Source organism: Acyrthosiphon pisum, chromosome X (assembly GCF_005508785.2).
Source record: "Acyrthosiphon pisum isolate AL4f chromosome X, pea_aphid_22Mar2018_4r6ur, whole genome shotgun sequence".
In the NCBI taxonomy this organism is placed as follows: Eukaryota; Metazoa; Arthropoda; class Insecta; order Hemiptera; family Aphididae; genus Acyrthosiphon; species Acyrthosiphon pisum.
In genome coordinates, this window is record NC_042493.1 from 114,768,205 (window position 1) to 114,785,477 (window position 17,273).

The 17,273-nt window shown below is 25.6% G+C and overlaps 2 protein-coding genes across 3 annotated transcripts; both read right to left on the bottom strand.

Moving 5' to 3' along the window:
- Positions 1-8,586: 8,586 nt before the first annotated feature.
- Positions 8,587-11,797, bottom strand: LOC100571132 ((E3-independent) E2 ubiquitin-conjugating enzyme-like). Its single transcript, XM_029485432.1, has 5 exons — positions 11,714-11,797; positions 11,311-11,465; positions 10,890-11,154; positions 10,668-10,824; positions 8,587-8,656 (listed from the first exon to the last, which is right to left on the bottom strand). The coding sequence occupies exons 2-5, from the start codon at positions 11,446-11,448 to the stop codon at positions 8,587-8,589; spliced, it is 630 nt and encodes a 209-aa protein (XP_029341292.1). The 5' UTR covers positions 11,449-11,465; positions 11,714-11,797.
- Positions 11,767-15,089, bottom strand: LOC100571958 ((E3-independent) E2 ubiquitin-conjugating enzyme UBE2O-like). Of its 2 annotated transcripts, XM_029485756.1 has the most exons (5): positions 14,929-15,089; positions 14,135-14,269; positions 12,226-12,425; positions 11,996-12,161; positions 11,767-11,875 (listed from the first exon to the last, which is right to left on the bottom strand). In XM_029485756.1, the coding sequence occupies exons 2-5, from the start codon at positions 14,165-14,167 to the stop codon at positions 11,873-11,875; spliced, it is 402 nt and encodes a 133-aa protein (XP_029341616.1). In that variant the 5' UTR covers positions 14,168-14,269; positions 14,929-15,089; the 3' UTR covers positions 11,767-11,872. The 2 variants fall into 2 exon arrangements, with proteins under 2 accessions (XP_029341616.1, XP_029341617.1); XM_029485757.1 differs by lacking the exons at positions 14,135-14,269; positions 14,929-15,089 and adding an exon at positions 12,758-12,898.
- Between the last annotated feature and the right edge of the window lie 2,184 nt (positions 15,090-17,273).

The window sequence follows — 17,273 nt, forward strand, 5'->3', positions numbered from 1 at the left end:
TATTACATTTTCATATCTTAGATTTAAAAAGAAAAATTTTTATGAATTTCTAACTCGAAATAATTTGCAAATTTTCGTGATTTTTCCATATTTTGTCATTTTTTGAACTTTAAATGCTTATAAAAAAAAAACTGTGACTAACGATTTTTAATATTTTTCATTTGCCTTTGAAACAATATACTAGGAGCCTTCTATTAAATTTTCAAGCTTTTTTATCCAACAAATAAAATTTTATTGATATTTTTAGAAAAAAAACTAAAAAAAAATGGAAAATGAAAATGTCCGTAAAGAGCTCAAAATAAATCAAAATATTTTGAAAATGTTATGGTGTATAGAAAATGCTAAGATAAACATTCAGTCAAAATTTCATATATCTACGGTCATTTGTTTTAAAGTTACACCAAAAACCAAAATCGATTTTCTCGAAAACAGATTTTGCGTAAAAATTCCCGTTTTTCCTTAATTTTTCTTTTGTTTTTCACGGCGCGTTTGAAAACTATTGGAAAAATTTTACTTTTGACCCCCCAAAGTACCAACTTGATTTACTTTCCTATCAGAAAAGGTACTGTTGAAGAAAATCCAAGCACTTTTACTGTCCTAAAACGTGATGACAGACACAAAAATAAAAAAAAAATAAAAAAAAAAATAAAAAAAAAACACACATCATTGTAAAATCAATACATTCATCGTTCCACTCAGAATCTAAAAATGAATAAAAACAATATATTTAATAAACCAACCAGTGGCTATAAGTGAAATATAGTTAAATACGAATAGAAATACTAGGTAGGTAGTAAATACTAAATAGTAAAATATATTGGAATATTGGATGTAGATTGTAGAAATAGTTGCATTTTCAATGTTTCAAATACACAGTACAATAAAATTAGCTCAAAACATTATATTATGTTATTATATTATGAATTATAAATATTATACATTAATAAGTAATCGTTAATTAATGTTTATACCTACCTAGTGGAGATAAGATAATTTTTATATTTTATTCGTTTCATTTATTCTGTGGCTATAAAGTAGGTAGGCGTACAATATAGCTGAGTTCTGTACTTTAGGAGGTCAAAAGTAATCAGAAATAGTTAGGAAAAACCAACAACAAATTAAAGAAAATTGATATTTTTACACAATACCAGTTATAAAAAAATCGATTTTAAAAAAATAACCGTAAAAGCATCAAATTTTCACAGAATATTTTATATTACCAATTTTTATGCGCTATGACATTTTCGAAATATTGTGATGGTTTTTGAACTATTTATAAATTATATTCATAAGAAAATTTCGAGTTTTATTGTTTTTTTAATTTTTTTAAATTTATTATAGTCGGTAAAAAATGTTTCATTCAGTCGAAAAATTTAAAATATAAATACATCGGTCCTCATCATGTGTTTTTGTTACGTGGTGGAAATTAAAAAAAAAGTGTAGCGTAAATCCACAATAGTTTTTATGAACGTCTGAACTCTGAAGTTAACATTATGACAAAATTCATCAAAATCACGGAAAATTGGAAAATTAATTCTAGTTAGAAATTCATACAAATTGTTCTATGTATATCTAAGATAAAACTTTCAAAATTACCTTAAAGTATTCCTACATTAAACAAAAAAAAAATGTACAGGAAAGACAAATTAATTTTTTACGAGTTTTTGACATTGGATATCCACCCGTAATTTAACAAATTCTCATACAATTTTTTTATTTTATCGTTATTTGAAAACCATTAGCCAGTAGGTACTTGAAATTTTCATTAAATGATTATTTTAGTATATACATTATAACGTTTTAAAAATATGTTGACTCGTATTGAAATATTTATAGAAATTTAAAATATTAAATTTTTTTAGTGTTTTATTTTATAAATTTTAATAAAAATGTATTCGTTGTGTGAAAATTTATCACAATGGGTTCCTTATAAGTTGTTAAAATAGCAGTTGATAAATATTAATGATCCATATGCAAGTTTTTTTTATAAGTATTTACCTATATAGTTAAATTTTGACAACATTTATCAAAATCTTGAAATTTTTCAAATTGTTTGTACCTACGTAGTTGAACAATTATAAAATGTTTAAATTGTATAGCTGTAAGGATTAAAAATATAAAACCAAGGAATCTCATAAATAGTTTATACTATAACCAAAAAATATAAAAATAAAAACTCGGTTATTTTTTACAGACATTTTAAGTTTGGAAGAAATTACATTTTAAAACCGAAAATAATTATTTTAGTTATTTTATTGTAATTAAAAATGTTATTCGTGGGTTGTGGGTAGATGACACTTTTAGAGTATATTATTATATTTTATACAAACAATAATATTTTCAAATGCAATTTTGTTGTAAAATTAATTTAACCTAGGTACTGTTGTACTAATGTCTAATAGTAAAACAAATAACATCATTCAAAATAATATTAGGTATCATCAAATATACCTACTTAGTAATATATCATAGACTGACTGACCATCTTCACTTAGAATCGTTTTTTGTAGGTATACAATAATTTTATATCATTTAATTCAAATTTAACACCATCTATTACAGTGACCCACTCGAAACAACTACTGCCTAGTGTACAGCAGAGTGACACCCGCTTCTTTTTCATGAATTTGTAGTTACTAAATTGTGTATCAGAGTTGGCGGGTGTGTAGTTAAATTCAAAATTTGATACACCTTTATTTTGTTTGATAACCGCCACTGCCCTCGACAGACGCACGATAGCGTTATAATTTAATATTATATCGACTATAATTCCTATATAGGCACTATTTGGATGCTGTTTGTCATTAATTTCGTGTCTTGGTTTTAATATGAAAGTTTTTTTATTAGATACGAACAAAGTTTACAAAACTTTGGGAATGTCTCGGAGTTCAAACTCGCGTGATGGTTATCGCGGAGAACTGGAGTTCTCTTACGTATTATATATTTGGTGGTAAACGAATAGATATTCATATACAACTATGAAAAAGAAAAGCCTAAAAAAATTAGATATTTAAAATACTTATAAATAGCTTAAAATAAGCCAAATATTTTTAAAATTGTACCTATCATGATAGCCAATGTCTATTTGATGCAAACTTCAAGTTACCATGGAAACCTGGTTTGAACTACAAATTAATAGTAAAATTTATTAAGAACCTTTTAATAAATTTTATATTCTGAGTAGAACGATGAATGTATTGATTTTACAATGATGTGTGATTTTTTTGATTTTTTTTTTTGTGTATGTCATCACCTTTTAGGACAGTAAAAATGCTTGGATTTTCTTCAACAGTATCTTTTCTGATAGGAAAGTGAATATAGTTGGTACTTTGGGGGGTCAAAAGTAAAATTTTTCTAGTAGTTTTCAAAAGCTAAATCCATTTTCTATACATGATAAAATTTTCAAAATATTTTGATTTGTTTTGAGCTGTTTACGGACAATTTCAGTTTCCAATTTAATTAGTTTTTATTTCTATGAATGTCAATAAAACATTATTTGTTGAGTAAAACTACTTGAAAATTTAATACAAGGCTCCTACTATATTATTACAATGACATTTGAAAAATATTAAAAATCCTTAGTCACAGTTTTTTTTAATTAGCATTAGTTCAAAAATTGACAAAATATGTAAAAATCACGAAAATTAGCAGATTATTTTGAGTTAATAACTCGTAAAAATTTTTCTTTTTTGAACTAAGATTTTAAAATGTAATACAAGATTTTTTATAGGATAATCTACCTTTATCAAAAAAAAAATGTCTATAAGAAACTCAAATTAAATTTTTATGAGCGTTTGAAATTCATATTTTTACAACATTAGATATTCACTCGATTTCTTACGTAACGATTTTCTTATTTTGTTGTAATTAAAAAACAAGTGCCCGTAGAAACTTGAAAATTTCACTAAATGTTTATATTAGAATTTTCTATACACGATAAAAATTTGAAAATAACTTGACTCTTTTTGAGCTGTTTACGGACATTGTCATTTTTCAATTTTTTTAATTTTTTTTTCTATAAATATCAATAAAATTTAATTGTTTGGTAAAAATGCGTGAAAATTTAATGCAAGGCTCCTGATACATTGTTTCAATAACAGTTGAAAAATATTAAAAATACATAAACACAATTATTTTTTATAAGCATTTGAAGTAGAAATTTTGACAAAATGTATCAAATTTAAAATTGAATAATTATTTTGTAGTTAAAAATTTATAAAATGTTCAACTTTTATATCTAAGGATTGAAAATTTAAAACAAGATTCCACGTAAATATTTAATTCTGCTACCAAAAATTCTAAGAAATGCATTAGCACAGTTTATTTTTATAGTCATTTTAAGTGCAAATTTGGACGAAATTACATATTAAAAAACCTGGAATAACTATTTTAGTTATTTTGTTGTGATTGTATAATATTACTTGTGGGTACTTGAAACTTCTAAAGTATACTATTATATATCTATGATAGTACCACGGTTTGTTGTTGATGTATAACGCGTTACCTAATGGATATTGTGATATGATTAATTTGAAAATTATTAATAATACTATACATAAGTATACCCATAATAATATGTATGTCTAATATCTAGACTGACAAACCGTCTCCATCTCCATCTCCGTCACTTATATTTGATAAAACAATTTATGTTTATTTTATAATATAAATTAAAATATCTGATATACCTACACTATTTATTGAATATAAATTTTTTTAAAAATATGTTCTATCAAATATTGATTTTATCATTAAATACGGATTTTTTATCAAATATAGATTTTTTAAATTAAATAGTGTTTTTTTTCAAATATAGATTTTTTATTAACACTAATTTTTATCAAATATACCTCTAAAATAAGGAATGACTAGCAAATTCCGGGAATGGACTCGCAAATTCTAGCAAATTACTCGCAAAATATTAGCATGGATTTTGAACAGATTGTGCGAAGTCGGTGGGCCAATGTAGGTATTGGCGTGTTAAAAATGACTGCAGTGACAATATACCTATGCATTAATAATGAGAGAAATCGTTCTATTTAGGAGCGAATACCGGGCGGTGGCAATCGCGTGAAAATATTACCTAGTTATGTAGGTACATTTTAATAAAATCTATTATTGATAATTTTTAATCAAATTTTATACTATGAAATTATAGGTAAGACATATTTAACAGGGATATATGGTGACAATAAATAATAATAATAACAAAAAGAGAAAAAAGGTTTACCTACATCGATATAAAAATAGTCACGGTCCAAAGTGTGTTTTCTCTGTTAGTTTTACGGGACATAATTTGCCCTACATAATAGCTGATAATACCATCAGAATTACCTACAGTTTGGGCATCGCCAATTTGCGCCAAAATAAAAAAAAGGCATGTCTTTCTGACAGCTCATTTGCGCCAACTTCACCTGCGTAAACATTTTAAATCAACGACTTGGTTAGTTCTTATATTTTAAAATTCGTGTCTGTAACGTATAGTCAATTTATTTTTATATAAGTCTGTAGATTTTAAAGCTTTGTATATGATTGCGTCGAAGGGTAAACAAACAATTTTATATCAGTTGTATTATGTTGTACGATGTATGTACCTACTCCGTTACCGGATATAAGTATCGTTATTCGTCAAAAGAACGATCGAAGAGTGATTTTATCAGACATTCGTTACGTAACACTAAATAATATTCTCGAATTTATTATTTATTAATGATATTAATCATTTGAATTGTAAATTATAAATGGAGTTCACGACAAGCACAAGAGGGAAAAAAATGGTTGTTGAAAATGGTCATAAGTAAAGAGCGGATTTTTAGGTTCTTAAAAGCTTAAAATATGATGCTAATATGCTCTAAAAAAACCCTAAAATATTCTCTAAATATGCTTTAAACTTATAAATATGCAAATAATATGTTTTTTTTTTTCGAAAATAGTTCAATAAAAACAATAAATAACTTATCCACCATTCCTTTTGTAACGTAAAATATTTAATTATAAAAAATACAAAACAGTTCATAGATATATGAATATAACGAAATAGGTATATATATATATATAAAAAATAAATTATTAAAAATCATTCTTATCGCGTTTTCAGTTATCAAATACGATCTATTATATTATAAATTTATAATCTATGGTACGATAATGGATTGAAGAATAACAGAATGATCAACATTACCAATTTTATTACAAACAAGTCGATAATTGAATGATTTTTAATTTTATCATTTTTATATATGAAATATTTTTTTTCCTAGAAAAAATTGTTGTTGGAAAAATCACAAATTGATAAATTAACAATATATATGAAATTTTTATGAACAATAATAGGAAATATTCTATAATATGAAAAATAGGCTAAATATTCTCTAATGTCCATAATATGCTTTAATATGCAAAATAAATTTTTTCCTGCGAACTCTGTGATGGATAAATCGTCCACATTTTTCACTCTCGTAAAGCTGCATAAAGCCAATAAAAATATGTAAAATCCTAAAGATCCGCTCTCTAGTCATAAGTATATCTCGGCGTATACATCTTTTAAAAATGTTGAATGGTGGCGTTTTTCAAATAAAATATGTCGAGCAAAATGGAAAAATTATTAAAAAGCATGGTATTAATTTTTATTTTAATAAAATGTATTAAATAAAATATAAAATTACTGTTGATTTCGAATTAGCTATACATCTCGCTGTGAAATCAGTATTGTTATTATCCGAAATTATAGGCTGTTCTTTTCACTTGACTCAAGCTTGCTACAGAAATATTCAATCACCAGGGTTAACTTCAGCTTATTAGGATAACAAGTGGTTAGAATTTACATTTAGGTTATGTTTTCTCGATCTAAATGTTGTTTCGATTGTTTGGATGACGATTTTATGTGTGAAATCCCTGATGATCCAAAATACCGAGAATATGCAGATTATTTAGTAGATAAGTACATCGGAGAAAATTCCAATTTCTCTCCGAACATTTGGCAGCGTTTATGAGAATATAAAAATTCTATGTATAGAACATTTTCATTCTTCCAACTAAATGATATAACATACCTACACGGAACTTTTTTCTTTTTTTGTTATTCCATACAATATTTTTACTTTTTATCGGAGTTACCGACACATGCAACGTCAATATTTATAATGAAATTTGTTTTTACATTATTTTAATGTTTGATAGAAAACAATTTTTAAAAATTTGACCAATGCGACTGATGGATGGTTGCAGGAAAGAGTTGTATAGAACAGTATATAAAATTGCCTATATTGATCCTTTTCTGGAATTATTTTCTTTAACATTTATCAGTAAAATTTAAAGTAAAATAGTTTAATTTATAAAATAATATGATCACTATTTACAACAGTAATATAATAAGGAAAATCCTTACTAAACAGTACAAGTGCTGCTATAAATGTCCATTCATCTGTCAATCATTCTCACTGTTAAAATAAAATTAATTTCTTAATATTATTGTTGAATAATAGGTTATTTATTATTATTTTCATTGCGATTTGTGTATTATTACATTTTAAATGACTATCATAATATTATTAACGTATTAAACTGTTTCACTTTAATTTTACAAATAAAATATAAATAAATAATATGGTATTTAATTTATTTTTCTATAATATAGTATTATATCATTTAGAAATATATCGTATAGAATCTTGCTAGCAGACTGGGCTGGCGGAATACCGGTAACTTTCCCGGTAGGCCGCTGCTTAAAAATAATTTGTTATTATTATTTATTTATAATAAAATCAGTAGGTATAAATATAAATTAGAAATATTTTGTATTTTCATATCATAACGGTTGAGTGTGAAAAATTGTTTATATTATATTTGGTATTTAAGATTTTAGATTTCGGCTCAGCTGATTGACCAGCCTTAATTTAATTTGTTAAAATTGAATTAATAAATTAATACAAACAAAATAATAGTTCATGCAAATGCTGATATTGAGAGTGAAGATAAACTACCAGAAAAAAACAGAAAAAAATGCAGAAATTGTATTTAATATTTATTGTGTTTTTGCTGTAATTTGAGTTACATTTTCAATTAAATTTGTTTTGTAATTTATTCATAGTTAAAATACATTTTAAAATGGTATATAGAAACAATAACTTTAATATGAAACGTATGTTTGCAAATGTTTTCCTTTGGAAAGGATAAAATAGTTAAGAGTTATTTATGATTATTTGGATATGATATTCATGGAAATCAATACTTCTTTGTAATCTTTTAGTGGTTTGGTGATTGATAGGTAAAAACCCTTGGAAAGTGGCAATAATGGATATCCAGGAACAAGTTTTTCATCTAAAAATTAAATATGACAAAAAGAATAATAGTATTATAATTTATATGTACTAAATAATAAATATTATTATTTGGTGTAAACTGTATCAATTATAATATATTATAATGAACTAATAATTGTTAAATTAATAGTTATTACCTTCAGTTAATTCTTTTTCAGACATTTTAATCCAATTTTCAATTTTACTGATTAACCTAAAAATATTGATAAATATGTCATACTACAATTAAAATCATTCTATTACATAATTAAAATATACAAAAAACCTACTCTAGACCATGTGTTTTTACGTGTTCCAGTATTTCTTCTTCAAAATACCCTGCACTTTTATGGTATCTAAATGAAAAAAAATAAAAAAAAATTTAAATTAATAATATTTATTATGATGATGTAGAAATAATAGGTATTCTCAAAGGGGGAGGGCTTTTTTAAAATCTCAAGTAACTAGTAAATTTAATATGGGAGTGTTTCAAATCCATGACCTACTGCATAGTGGTAAATGATAATTGGTGATAATTGGTAAATCATTCCTAATTAGTTATTTTTTTTCTGAGTGTCAGCCATTTGAAAACTTATTATATTCAACATTGTCTAAGACTAAGAAACCAAGAATATTGCACGCAAAACTGAAGGAATTGTAAATTTCCTAAAGCTGCCTTTGTGTTATAATATCATGTTCATTCAATATCTTCCAATACATATAAATTATTTAAAATATTATTCAACATATCAGTGTCTATTTTGGCTCATAAGAGAACATTTTTATGTAATAAGGAGTAAATTGACTTCTATTTATTTATTTATTTATTAGAATTAAATGAGTAGCCCAGTTACAATTTAAATGTTGAACAAAAAAAAAAAATTTACATATATGAACTAGAAGAGGGTTGTTGTACACAATAAGTTAATTGATTAAATTACTAAGATATAAATTAAAAAGAACAATAGAATTACAAATAAACATATCAATGTTGAAATTATTCACATACTGCATCTAATTAAAGGAGCGTTTTTACCATATAAAGTACGCCGGGATGGCATATAAAAGGTATAAGTTTGTCTAGTCGAATGACTAGGAATCAAAAGAGAAACATCTGACAATAGATCTGGACAGTTAACATAACCATTTAAAAGTTTATATATAAAACCAATGTCGTATTTTACCCTTCTGACCTGAAGAGTATTAATGTTTAAATATGATAATAATGGTCCATACAAAGTGTGAGGCAAACGATGAATATGTATACATTTATTACTTATAATTCTCAAAAAGCGATTTTGAATCGCCTTTAGCAAATGAAGTGGACCAGATGTGTAAGGAGACCAAATTATTGAATTATAATCCAAAATTGATCTAACAAAGACGCAGTATAGTGATTTAAGAGCCATAGGATTATCAAAATTATTACAGCTTCGCATTATAAACCCTAGCATTGTGGACGCTCTATTTTGAATTTGGATATAATGGTTATTGAATGAATGAGAAGAGTCTATATATACACCCAAATCTTTCACGAGGTTGACTCGATCTAATTCAACGCCCTTTAAAAAATAATTGTTTACTAAAGACATACGCTTTCTAGTGAAAATAATAACTTTATATTTAGAAACATTCATGTACAATTTATTTTTATTAAATTCTGGATACACTGCCACTGTGAAAAATTATAATTGAAATTTCTGAATTTATAGAATTTTATCTACTCCCGTGCACTTTGTTGCCCATTAAAAGTGCCAACTCTATATGAATAATATATTATTATTATAATAACTTTAAATCCCTGTTTGAAATTTCCGTCGGTGTGTTTGTCCATATTACCAAGACAACCAGTTATATATTATTTTGAGATTTCTGTCTGTGGGTGTCTTCATATTACCATGGCGACAAATTTCAATATGTTATTTAGAAATTTCCGATAAAATGTTTTGTATATAAATGGTTGCCATGGTGATATTAAAAACATATTATTCATATAGAGTTGGCAATTTTAATGGACAACGAAGTGCATGGGATCAGATATTTTCATATATTTAGATAGACTAGATCACTCGACAGAAGATAGCCTAATGTAAAAAGCGAGAGGACCAACCCCGGGTGTGGCTCAAACAGGGATTTTGATAATTCCTATGGATATTTTTGTTTATAAACGTCATTAAACATGTTACTAAACATTACTGAAATCTTGCTATTGAGTATTCAATTTCTTCTTATTTACAGCAAATAGAATGGAAATCTCCAATCAAAAAATTATTCCCAATAAAATTAATTTAATGCAGTGCAGCCAGTTATAGTCATGTTTTAATGCATTAGTCAAAGGGTTAACAATTCTGTTTTGTTTTAACTTACGAATTATTCATGTTTAACGTAATATTTGTCATTGACTGCACTACTTTGATTAGAGCCATTTGGTTGTAAACACGAGAGTTTTCTTCTGCAAGCTCTTCACCTCGGAAGGTATCAAATCCCGGTTCATTATAATATGGTTCACTCACCAATATCAGTCCTGAAAAAATTATAAAAAATTATAATTTTAATATTAGATTAAGTATAAAAATGCATTTTCACCACCTTGTATTGATACTAGAAGCTGTAATAAATTTGAACCATTAGGTGACCATAATTCAACACCATGACCAGACCAAGTACCCAAAAGACTAAGGCATACTTTTCCATCATTATATAGATTTGGATTCATCCGGTACTCACAATAACTATAATAATGACAGAGTGGAGGTCGGATTGGATATGTGGGTGGAATTTTGACATCAAACAGAAACAAACCACCAGCATATGGAGTTTTTTCTGGTCCTCTAATCATTATAGAAAACAAATCCTAAAATAATAAATAATTAAGGTACAAATAGAGAAATTATATATTATTTTGTCAACTTCTTCTAACTATTATTCAAATATTAATAATACTTTTATATTGCTAAATTAATAAATAAATTAAATTTTATATTCATAAAAGTAATATATTATTAATTACCATACGATTTTCAAAAGTTTTCACCCAAATTCCTGCCGGTAAACTTTCTTTAAGTATTTGGATGTCTCGGCGAATAAATTGTAGTAACAATGGTTTTATTTTATCTTTATCATTGATGTATTTGTGTGAATTATCCATTTCTACCACATCAAAAACTGTAAAATAGAATAGATAAAATTAAACACCATTTCATTTTTTTTAACTTCAGATTTTAATATATTAACTTTCATAAAATTCCTACGGCCCTTTTCACATAGACACACATCGTATGTGTGAGTACGAAATGCACAACTTTCGGTAAACATTGGTTCTAAACTAACGTTAAATCCTAACCTATGTAACAGTATACCATTATTATACTTAAAATAAATTTTAAATCATTTAAATTTAATCGACAAATTACCTATATTGTTCCAAAACAATGTTTAAATTAAGAACTTTATCCATGTCACAATTTTGTTGAACAGCCTCTAGAAATAATTTCATACTCATAGCAGATTGCTGTAGTAATTGGACTAATAGACTTGCGTATTTCCACTCATTGTATACTTGGTCACAGCTTTTACTATTAAACACATACAAATAAAATATTAAAACAAAATTACTTGGAAAAATACCTATAGCATTAAGAATATATAATTTGAATAAGACATTTACATTTAAATGAATTGTATAAAAAAATTACCCTGCCATCAGACCCTGCACTTAATACTTTTCCAGCAGTTAAGGTATTTGAATCTGGGTTCGTATCAGGATTACTATGTAAAACGAGACAACCACATTTAAAATGGAAATCCGGATGATCATGTAAGTCATATACACTAAAATAAGTCTTTTCAATAGGATTTGGCCTAAAAATCAGTTATATTAGATTCAGTAACGGTTTTAAGAAATATTAACACAGTTAAATCATACAATGATGGATTTTCAGGATAAACTTTAAACCATTGTATATGAGCAGTGCGTTCTGCATGGTCCACAGATTCTACAACACCATAAACGTCAGATGCAGGACTTTTTTTAGTTACAAAATTGCCAGGAAAAAACTCAAGATAATCAAGAGTTTTTACTGGGTAGAGATCAGTGGAAGAAACTCCAGTTTCTTTAGTACCATCCTATAAAACAAATAGCTTTAATATAAACTAAAAGATACTGAATATTATATTATGTAAATATTAAATAAACTAAGCATTTTAAATAATCCTAATTCCTCTTTTATGACCTTTAGTTATGTTTTGCAGTTTATTTTCCATATGTTGTGCTCCAGGCAGAATCCAAATTTTTACATTATATTCTGTGTTTTTGTGATAAGTCACTAATGATTTGGTATTAATTATAGTTGGGAATCTCCAAGTTTGAATCATTCAAATCAAAAACTGAATTCTGGTCAATCCTTGGTATATTCTTATTTAGATTTTAGAGTATAAAGATGTATTCAAATACATACCTGCCATATTACATCTACCATGGACTTTGTTCAGCAAATCTCAACTACTACTTTGGGATTTGGTTTGGTTTTTACTTTAGGTATATTGAATTGTTTACTTTTTTTAATTAATGATTTCCACATACGGTTCTTTTTTAGTCTATTCGATTTGAATGTGTGTACACAACTATTGCCTAAAGAATAAATTAGCAATTTATTTCAATTTTATAAAATAGTTTAGTATATATATTATAATATATAATAAATTTGTATATAAGATTACACAATAAACCTTAAGAGGGCTTTAATTTTTAAAACGGATTATGATTGATCAGCAAGTTTACTAGGGAATGATCGAGGCGATTTTTTTTTCAGCTGTGATATCCAAGAATAAAAATATCGAAAAAATTTGATATTTTGTATTTATATTATTCATTATGACAATAACAATAATCGGAATATTCAAAATCGCCACGATCATTCCCTAGTAAACTTGTTGATCAATCATGATCAGTTTTCAAAATTAAAATCTGTCGAACCAAATTCTTCCAGTTTTGTCTAGCTTATTGGTCTAAAAGTCACTTTTTTTTCATCTGCTGTAGCCCCCTTAAATATAAAAGTTGAACATTTTATACATAAATAAATATTAAATTTTAAATTTGATGAATTTTGTCAAAATCTAACTTTAAATGTTATGTATTTTTTATATTTTTCAACTTCTATAGTAACAATATATCAGGAGCCTTATATTACAATTTTCACGCTTTTTTACCCAACAAATAAAATTTTATTAACAAATATTATATAAATATAAAACTAAAAAAATGAAAAACTGACAATGCTGGTAAACAGCTCAAAAAGAGTCAAAATATTTTCAAAATTTGAAAGTGTATATGAAATGAAAATATAAACATCCAGTGAAATTTTCATGTATCTACAGTTATTTGTTTTTGAACAAAAATTACAAATTCGCTACATAAGAAATCGAGTGAAAATCTAATCTTGTAAAAATATGAACTTCAAACACTTATAATTTAATTTGATTTCATTGTAGACATTTTTTTTTTTTTTGATAAAGGTAGACAAACTTAATAATTATATGAATATAAAAATATGATAAATCTTGTATTATATACAATCTTATATCAAAACTCAGATTTAAATAGAAATATTTTTTATGTATTACTAACTCAAAAATAATTGCACATCTTCGTGAATTTTATGTATTTTGTCAATATTTGAACTTTAAATTCTAATAAAAAAAAATTGTGACTATGGAATTTTAATATTTTTCATCTGTCTTTGAAACAATATAATAGGAGCTTTGAAAGCTAACTTAATAAAACATCACTATTCAGAAAAATATAATTTAAAATTACAATATTTTTATTATTTTACCGGTTGTTCTTGTAGATGTAGGTTTAGATTCATATTTTTTGGATATTAATGTAAATTCATATTTCTTATTTAATATTCTTTCATTTTTTTGTCTTAGGACAGCTGAAACGTTTCTACTAGATCCATTTTGTGTACCTATAAAACAATATTTTATTGAATATTAATTTTTCTGATATTTACTCTATATTACATAATAAGGTTGACTTAGAAAAAATATAATTCATTGTTTACTTAATACATTTTAATTGACAGAGTAATTTTATTTGAAAGTAGAGAAATTGATAAAAAGTACAGATTAAAGTTTAAAATTGCATTAGTTGAGATTTCTTTAATTATTTGACTTTTCTTTAAAAAATATTTTGGCAAAGTAATGAAAATATCAAAATGTTGTTTGTACCTACTTCTTTTTATTTAATTATTTTTAATGTTAGCTGTTGTTATAACACCCATTTTATTATTGAACATTGAAAAAAAAAAAACATAAAGGATATATCCTCCCCTCCCCCCTTTGTTTAACCACCAGTGGTTTGATCTTATTTTTCTGTACGGCTGCCGTTCCATATAACCAGAAATTGCTTGAATTTTTGCGCCTTAAGAAAAACCTTAAATATCTTATCAAATGTAAACTAAAAACTGTCATTAAAATAAAAAATAAACGTTGTCATTACAGACATTTAATATACCGCATACACATAGGTACTTAATAATAAGTCATCAATATTTATAGGATCCAACTCAATAGGATGTGAACTCTTTGATGGTTTTTTGATACCTAAAAGTGTTGTGGTGCTTACCTTTGTTATTTTTACTACGTATTAAACCTGATCCAATATTAAAAGCTTCTAAACATTTAGATCGCCACTGTTTCATTGTCATCAAATTATTGGTATCTTTAATTGTATACCAATGTTTGTTTCCCAATTTAGTTGAACACGACTTAATTAGATTAATAGTTTTTAATCTAAAAATATGAAAACAGTTAAAACTAATCCATAATAAAATAAATTATATCAAACTATTATAATATCCACATTACAATACCATGTTATGCACATTAATTTGTTGAACCTTTAAATACAGTTTACAATATTTTATGTTCACTTTATTTATTACAATATTCAAAAGATAATGATATTACATATTACAGTAATTACAAAAACAAAATGATTTCAAACAAAACTTTTTAAAATTAAAGTAACTAAAATTTAAATAAGGTAAACAATTTCTCTATCCACCAAGTGTTGATGAAATGTTCACCATAACAGACATTTATTATTAAACTTAAAATGTAATAAATATTATTTATTGTATTAATGAGTTATCTAGAAAATAATTCAGAAGTTGAAAAACATATTTTTAATGTATTTACATGGAGTAGTTGGAGTAAGTGGTTGATTATTCTAAGAACTTAATTTAAGGTGCTAATATTTTGAACTTGGGTAATAGATAAATAAGTGTTTTATGTATTTTATAAATAATTTTTTGACTCGTTATTTTGAAAAAATATGGCATTTATGAAATAGTGACTTATGTTTTAAAATCCACAATTGTAAGAAATATTAGATTATTTTTTTTAACGTAATATTTGTGGTAATTATATAATTAGTGTGTGTTATTCCCTTAGCCTGCTCCCAAATAAATGCTTAAAAGTTATGGGCATGAATGATCCATTATATCCAAAATATAAATCCAAAATATTGATCATTATTCATTTTTTTCAGCCAACATTTTAATAACCAAAATATTTTGAATATCAAAAAGTATACAAAACGTAACATGGTCAGAAATGAAAATAATATTAAGTATGATTTTTCATGTTATGATAATAATAAATTACAATAGTAATCACAAAAACATCTAAGATAATCAAGGATATTGCTAATATTACAGACAATAGATCAAATATAATAAATAATTATATTAATATTATAAGTTATATAGCAATCAACCAGCATAACCTCATAAAGTGCATACAGCATATTATTTTCTACAACAGCCAGTACCTGATATGGATAGTCATATCTCATATTACGGAAAACTACACTCTGTTCAAGTTAAGGAACACCAGTTTATCACACCCACCAAATCAACTATCTTTTTGGTGATTTTTTAAATAAAAGTCAATATTGAGTGTTTTACGGTCCTTTAAGATATTATAGTAACATGACTGATGAAAGATGGACACTGGAGAATGGAGAAAGTGCCACCACATTACTTGTACAATTGATAAAAATTAGATACCTATTGATAACTGATTAGAATGTGTTTGTTAATTTAATATTACCAAATCTATATTCTAACTCTACGAGTACGAAGCTAATGTCAACCGACGTATAACAAGGGTGTATATACAATAACTTGGTATTTATCGTGTTTGTATTTAACAAGTACCTTAAAATTAATATTAATTTTTTATTTGTATTTACTTTTTCAAATTATCACCAGTAAATATTCTCTCTGGCCAATATTCTTCACGCGGCTTTGTTCTACTTGATGTTTCGTAGTACCATTGAACTTCAACTGATGATACAATAACATCTTGAACATAAACTTTGACCCACTAAAAATATGTATGGTATATTTAGTATGACGGGAACATCAAAACTCATTTATATAATTACTCTATATAATTACCTTGGACCTAAATTTATAGCTGAAATTCTTCTTATAATTGCGCCATAAACATTTCATTAGGTTACTGATTCTTAAAAATTTTGCATTTTCTAAGGAATCTAGACACATTTTTAATTTTTGCCCATGATAAAATACATTAATGTTATCAGTGAATAATCTCTAAAATTTTAAAACATTAAAATTAAAAGAAATTTGTTGAGCTATTTTTATAAATGGTAATAAATAGGGCCCGGATTTAAAGCACAATTAATAGCAAAGAAAGAATAAAACTGTTTTAAAAAAACAAAAAAACCATGACAAACAACGAACTTACACTAGTTATAAAATTGAATAAAAAAAAAGGTGGGTAAGTGGATGTCGCTCTGCTATACAGTAGGTTAGAAGTGGGTCACTGTATAATGGATAGTATTAAATTTGAATTCAATGATATAATATCACTGTATAAGAAAAACGATTCTGAGCGGAGACGGTATATCAGTCCTATGTATTAGACATATTTATACTT